At 35.5% G+C, this 7,942-nt stretch overlaps 1 protein-coding gene across 1 annotated transcript; it reads left to right on the forward strand.

Moving 5' to 3' along the window:
• The first annotated feature begins 1,356 nt into the window (after nucleotides 1–1,356).
• Nucleotides 1,357–4,604, forward strand: LOC139848863 (uncharacterized). Its single transcript, XM_071838551.1, has 5 exons — nucleotides 1,357–1,788; nucleotides 1,969–2,261; nucleotides 2,751–3,189; nucleotides 3,603–3,986; nucleotides 4,281–4,604. Exons 1-5 carry the CDS (start codon nucleotides 1,357–1,359, stop codon nucleotides 4,602–4,604), a joined length of 1,872 nt encoding a protein of 623 aa, XP_071694652.1.
• The last annotated feature ends 3,338 nt before the right edge of the window (nucleotides 4,605–7,942 follow it).

Genomic DNA, 7,942 nt, shown 5'->3' on the forward strand with positions numbered 1-7,942 from the left:
CTAAAAAGATGGTTACATAAAATTACAAGGTGGGATGCGGCAAGCTGGCCAGATGGGAGAGTAGCATGGATAAGAATTACAGGCGTACCAGTACATTCTGGAATAGGGATACGTTTTGCTCAATAGCTGAATGGTGGGGGACACCATACGACCTAGAAAACTGCTCGCTAATCGGCAATCAAACATTGAATTATGGGCGAGTGTTGGTCAAGTTGTTCAAACCAGGTGTAGTGAATGACTGGATTAATCTAAAACATAAGTCAGACATCTATTTTGTTAGTGTGAAGGAAGAGGAAAAATGTTTCCCTAACTTTGGAGAGGTGGATGAAGCAAGTAAGGTGGAGAGCGATTGGTCAGAGGAGACTATAGAGATTTTAGATTCGGATGAATTCTCCGAAAGTGACGACTACGATGATTCATCTGATGGGGATGGTTATGATTCAAAAGTGGATGGGTCTAAGAGCAATGGCAATGGCGAAAAAGATGAAGGATTAGGTGGGGTCCCAATCAATAATACAACATCAAAAAATTCCGGCAATGGCACCTGTGATGAACATCCAGACGGCGTTCCAGTAGAAGAAGATCAAGCATCTAGATGTCTCGGTATAGATGCACTTTTTTGGGGAATACGAAGAGGTGGTGGCAGAAACCTGTGGGGAAAAACGGCTAACCCTGGTCCCAATATTCATATAAAAAATAATTTTGAAAATATGGAGCCTGGGAATTTGGGTGGGGTGGACCACAAGAATGACACGTGCAGGGAAAATGGGGAGGAGTCGGGTAGCACAAACAATGTGCCGAATGTTGTGGCCCAATGGAATGAGCCCAATAAATTTTCTGTGGAAGAGAAGGCCCAATCGAGTCATGCGGTGTACAACAGGCCAGCTAATAATACTGGATCAAAAAGTGGGCCTGTGAAACCTGATGGGCCAAACGTTGAAAATAAAAACAAACTAAACACAAAAAGTGGGGGAATTAAACAAAATAACGGTAAGTCGAAGGGCCAGTCATCTGATGCGGTGTCTTTTTGCAACGGATGCTACTGGGATGCAATCAGAAATTGGAGGGCGTCTTCTAGGTTAATGAAATTGAAAGAGATGGCTAAGGGTGGGGTGGATATCGCTAAAGATAATCGGTATAAATGGACGAGATGTTGCAAAAGAGGAAAATCGAAGACTAAATCCAAGTCACACAAAGAAGTTTCACAAGGGAATTTGGTGGGTTTGGAATCTACGGGGGCGCAATCGTTCGATAATTCAGAATTATGGGATTTCGGGGAGAAAATTGGGTTGAGTTGGCCGAACCTCAACCCTCTGTAAGTTGTTTCTTGTTTAACTCGTCTTACTTTGTGTAATTATGAAGATTATGTCATTAAATATTCGCGGGTTTGGGGTTAAAGGAAAATTCGGGTGGGTTAAAGAACTTTGTTGTAAAGAGAGACCAGATATTGCGGTTTTTCAAGAAGCCAAGTGTAGAAACCATAGGGAGTATTGGGTACAAGATTTATGGGGTAGTAGTAATTGTGGATTTGTGCAAAAGGAGGCGGTCGGGAATTCGGGAGGGTTATTAATTGTTTGGGACTCTGCTAGTTTTAGTGTGGAAGGTGCGGTTAGTAATGAGTTTTTTGTTGTGATCAGGGGAAAATGGATTGGGTCGGGACACGAATCAATAATTGTAAATGCATATGGACCTCACACTGACGAAAAAAAGAATGAGTTTTGGTCTTCGTTAGATGAGATTATGAATAAGATAGACTCGACATGGGTTACACGTGGGGATTTCAATGAGGTAAGATGGCATATGGAGCGGTTAAATTGTGTTTTCCACCAATCTAGAGCATCTAGGTTCAATAAATTTATTGCAAAAAATAACCTTGTTGTGATCCCGATCAATGGGAAAAGATTCACGCGTATTTGAGATGATGGCACAAAGTTTAGTGAACTTGACCGTTTCTTTGTAAATGATAAGTTTATGAGACTTTGGGTCGATCTTTTGGTTGTTCCACTTGATCGTAGGGATTCGGATCATTGTCCACTCTTACTCAGGGATCGTATTATTGACTTCGGCCCGAAAGCCTTCAATATATTCGATGAATGGTTCAAAAAGGAGGGGGTCGACAAGGTAATTATTGAAGCTTGGGGTAAGGATATTAATATTTCTTGGCGTGATTGTATATTTAGAGATAGGCTTAAGAACGTGAAAAGCGACTTGAAGATTTGGAGTAAAAAGGAATTTGGGAATTTGGATGGGGAAATAAATGAGTTAAAATAAAAGGCGTGTAGATTAGAAACCTTGGCCTAATTCGGAAGCATTAGTGAAAGAGATCGCGTTGTTTGGTTAGACATTCGTAGAAGATGGGTCGAGAAAGAAAAAATTAAAACGAGTATGTTGAAGCAAAAAGCTCGTATTCGTTCGATCATGGAAGGCGACGAAAATTCCAAATATTTCCACTCCACGATCCAAAGATAACACAATAAATCCAACATTCGCGGACTAAACATTAATGGGTCTTGGGTTGAGGAACCGATGGTGGTTAAGGGCACAATACTGAAGCATTTCAAGAATATTTTCTGCGAAAAAAATAGTAACAAACCATCCTTGTGGGCTGCTGAACAGGCTGACTAGAATTCACGTTTCGTCCATGTTGGGCCAACTGCTAACGAAGGGCCTGTTGGGCCGAGAACTTCAATTGGGTCTGCTGCTAATTAAACAATTGGTGATGGGGTATCTGGAAACTGCTTATTTGCAAGTGGGCCAGGAGCGAATGGGACCGGGATATTCAAGTTGTCGAACTCAGAAGCAGGAGCATTGGAGGATAAATTTTGTGAATCGGAAATATGGGAAGCGGTCAAGGGTTGCAGTAGTTCAAAGGCCCCCAGGCCGGACGATTTCAACATGGGATTCTACAAAAAATTTTGGTATGTGATCAAGGATGATTTGATTGATGCGGTTAATCTATTTTGGGAAAGGGGGGAAATTTCTAAAGGGTGCAATGCCTCGTTCGTTACTTTGATTCCGAAAATGGTAGATCCTCTTTGTCTAAGTGACTACCGGTCGATTAGTTTAATAGGTAGTTACTATAAGGTAATTGCGAAGCTACTCTCGAACCGCCTTAAAAAGGTGGTTCCCAACCTTGTGGGTCCCGAACAAAGTGCGTTTATAAAAGGAAGGAATATCTTGGATGGTGTGGTAATTGCTAACAAAAGTCTTTCCTTTTTAAAGCGCAAATGGTCAAAAAGTTTCATTTTCAAGGTGGACTTCGAAAAGGCCTTTGATTGCCTTAACTGGGATTTTCCTAATTGAAATAATGGGTATTATGGGTTTTGGGGCAAAATGGAGGAAGTGGATTATTTCATGTTTCAAATCGGCCTCTATCTCGATTCTTGTTAACGGGTCACCCACTAGTTAATTCAAGCTCGAGAGGGGTTAGACAAGGCGACCCGCTTTCTCCTTTCCTTTTTATCTTGGCTACGGAGGGATTAAATGCGTTGGCTAAAAATACGATAGAGACGAAGGTACTTTCCGGAGTAGAGGTAGGCGAGGACAAGGTTATTATTTCTCATCTCCAATATGCAGACGACACCATTTTCTTTGGTACTTAGAGTGAGGAGAATATACGGCGCCTAATGAAACTTCTTAAGTGTTTTGAGCTTACATCGGGTCTTATGGTTAATTATCACAAGAGTAATCTAATTGTGGTGGGAATTGATAAAGATGAAGTCGAGAACATGGCTAAGTTATTCGGATGTAAAGTTGGTACGATTCCATTCATGTATCTTGGGCTACCCGTGGGTGGGAATATGAAAAGAGCCGAATATTGGAAGCCGGTCATGGATAAATTTGAAAAACGACTTTCGGATTGGAGGGCGCGTTCGGGGTCGTTTGATGGACGTTTGACACTTGTGAAATCGGTGCTTAATAGAATCCCGTTGTACTACTTATCATTCTTCTGTACTCCACCATGCATGATCAAACAACTTGAAAGTGTAAGACGTTCCTTTTTTTGGGGGGATCGGGTAACAAATCAAAAATTTCGTGGGTTAAGTGGGAAGACACTATTTTACCATATTGTGAGGGCGGGTTGAATTTGGGATCTCTTAAATGTAAGAATATGCCTTTGATTGGCAAATGGTGGTGGAGTTTTAAAACCGAAACCAAATCTTTGTGGGTCAAAGTTATCTCGAGTATTTATGGGTTTTCCGAGGGGGGGGGGAGGGCTCTCACTTGATGATTCATCACATCTTGATTCGTTTAAATCAACATGGAATGACATCATTAAGTGCGAGTACGACATTGAGGATTTTAACATTCCTTTTAGGAAACTTTTTGTCAAGGATAAAGGTGATGGTGCTTCAACTTCTTTTTGGGATGATATTTGGCTTGGCGAAGAGGCACTAAGTAAAAGATTCAAGAGATTGGTTAGACTTGAAAACGACTTAAGGGCCTCGGTTAGGGATCGACTAGTATGGGATGGGATAAAGTGCACGGGTAATTGGTCTTGGGCAATAATACCTTCCGGGCATAATAGTAGCGAACTTCATAGCCTTAACGAGCTACTTGTAGGCGCGGTTATGGAACCTCTTAAACAAGACTCATGGAGATGAGGTGGAAGCAACGGGAGATTTACAACAAAGTCGCTAACTGATTTCCTTAACGAGAGACTAATTCCTCGAGGTAATAATAACGACGAGACACTTTGGAATAATTTGGTTCCAAAAAGATAGAAGTATTTGTGTGGCGTGCAAGAAGGAAAAGACTTCCTACAATGGTAGAATTGGACAAAAGAGGGATTGTGTAACGACCCGTCAAAATCGCTATTGATGCGGCACGTTAATCATTGATTCCACAGTGAGGTTTTGACCTCTATATGATACGTTTTGATAAAATATTGCATTCATTAAAATAAGTGACTTTCTAAACATAGAAAGTTATAAACATGTGGGCGAGTGCTTAAGTATAAGCAAATCCCCAAAATACATAAGTCTTTATTTTACAGGTTGACATCACAGTCAATTTATTTATTACACAACATGGTTTTGTTTCGAATGCAATAAACTTTATACAAAGCATGAGAGACTCCATGCAGGCAACAAGCACATCACAGCGGAAGCAGTCTAAGGACCTGAGAATAAAAACATGCTAAAAAAGTCAACACGAATGTTGGTGAGTTATAGGTTTAATTGCTCGAGTCATAAATATATAAAGATGGACCACAAGATTTCTTCAAAAGTTTATCAATAGATTCTACATAACAGAGCACCCTGGTAACTAAAATTAATGCTATAATGATAATTACCCTATTCGTTTTAATACACGCAAACCAACGTGTCATAAACTCAAATAAAATACGTCCGTTAATGAAATGCCCCGTCCTAATCCATCTGGATGAATACATTACATTTGGTTACATCGTGAGGTACTTGACCTCTATATGATACATTTTACAAACATTGCATTCGATTTTAAAAAGACAAACTTTCATTACATCGAAAGTTGACGGCATGCATACCATTTCATAATATATCCAACTATAATTGACTTAATAATAATCTAGATGAACTCTAAGACTCGAATGCAACATCTTTTGAAATATGCCATGAATGACTCCAAGTAATATCTCTAAAATGAGCAAATGCACAGCGAAAGATTTCTTTCATACCTGAGAATAAACATACTTTAAAGTGTCAACCAAAAGGTTGGTGAGTTCATTAGTTTATCATAAACAATCATTTTCATTATTTTAATAGACCACAAGATTTCATTTTTCCATAAATATACATCTCATATCAGGCATTTCGCAAACTACATAGAGATAAAAATCATTCATATGGTGAACACCTGGTAACCGACCTTAACAAAATGCATATAGAATATCCCCATCATTCCAGGACTCCCTTCGGACATGATAAATTCGAAGTACTAAAGCATCCGGTACTTTGGATGAGGCTTGTTGGGCCCAATAGATCTATCTTTAGAATTCGCGTCAATTAGGGTGTCTGTTCCCTTATTCTTAGATTACCAGACTAAAAAGGGGCATATTTGGTTTAATAATCCAGCCATAGAATGTGGTTTTAAGTACTTGTGTATATTTCGTCAAACATTTATAAAGCAGCGCATGTATTCTCAGTCCCAAAAATATATATTGCAAAAGCATTTAAAAAGGGAGCAAATGAAACTCACGATAGTGTATATTGTAGTAAAAATACATATGACGATATTGAACAACTGAACAATGCAGGGTTGGCCTCGGATTCACGAACCTATATCATGTATATATATATATATTAAAACCTACACTTGTAATTGACAAGTTTATGTATTATTATTAATTGTTATTTTAGTAATTTGTATGTTTTATTAATAACTAATTTAACTATATTTATTTTATATACTTTATTTATTATGAAATTATTAGTGTTATTATGTGATATGTATAAAATATATTCTTATATAGCTATTCATTTGGTAACATAATGTATGTAGCAATTTGTATCTTTTTATGATAATAATAATACTAATAATTAGATTTTTAGCAATGATATTGATATTAATAGTTTTGATAATAGTAATAAAAGTAATGTTAATTATAATAAAAGTAATGATAATAAGGATAAGATAAAATGTTAGTTTTCATAAAATATTACTTTTAATAATAATGGTGATTTTTATAAAAAAGATGATTTTATTAGAAGTTTTAATAGTCATGTTAATGAAAATATCAATATTAATGTTAAATGATAATTCTAATACTATTATTAATAAAAATGTAACTTTTAGTAATAATGGTTAATACAATTATACTGATAATAATAATAATAATAACTATAGTAATATAAATTTTAATATTAAAGATACTGGTTTCATTCGTAATGCTATTACCAAATATAACCTACTTGATAGTACTAATAATAATACTTATACTAATAATAGTAATAAAAATCCTATTTTTAATATTAGTGATAATAATTATTACAATAATAATTCTTATGATAATAATATTAATGATAGTCATAATACTTATTTTAATGATAATAATCTAAACTATATAAAAAAAATCATGATAATCCTAGCTAACATAATAATAATAATAATTATAATAATAAGGATAATAATAATAATAATAATAATAATAATAATAATAATAATAATAATAATAATAATAATAATAATAATAATAATAATAATAATAATAATAATAATAATAATAATAATAATAATAACAATTATAATGAAATAATAATAATAATAAGTTTGAAAGTACAACCTTTGAAGAAACCAAAAAAATTTCACCACAGAAGGGACTCGAACCCGCGACCTCTCAAAACCCGACACTAACCCTTAAAAATCCCACCATTTCAGTCTTTCTGAAATTAATCCCACCTCTATTAATATAACCCGTATAATTTATCGTTCATATTCTTCTTCATCTCCATAACAACCATCGACCAAAAGCACATCAATTTTTTTTTATAAAATCATGTAGTATTAAAACAGAAGTCATTAAACGTTGTGATATTAAATAACAGACACAAAACAAAATGAATTAAAAGGAATGAACAAAGTCGCTGTATGCTTCGAAAGAAAATAATGAAGAAGTAAATCCAAATTTCGAGTTTTAGGATGTTTTAGACAATAGTTATAACATGAAAAAGGTTTTAATTCAATCTTATAAACTTTATAAATTCTCAATTTATCCAGAAACAAAACACAGAAATCGAATTTTCCCTATGAATAAAGTCTTTGACAATTAAATAATTAACTTTGACTCTAAAATTCAAGATCAATACAAGGAATTGGAATCCCAATTCTTGCAGATAGTTTGGGTAATGGATTCCTAACAAGACCTTGTTAATACTTTTTGAAATTGATTTCAAATTCGTTAAATTTGAAAAATGAATACAGAACAGAGGTCTGAACTAATATTCTTAAATTTTTAGTTTAA

This window comes from Rutidosis leptorrhynchoides, chromosome 5 (genome assembly GCF_046630445.1).
Source record: "Rutidosis leptorrhynchoides isolate AG116_Rl617_1_P2 chromosome 5, CSIRO_AGI_Rlap_v1, whole genome shotgun sequence".
Lineage (NCBI taxonomy): Eukaryota > Viridiplantae > Streptophyta > Magnoliopsida > Asterales > Asteraceae > Rutidosis > Rutidosis leptorrhynchoides.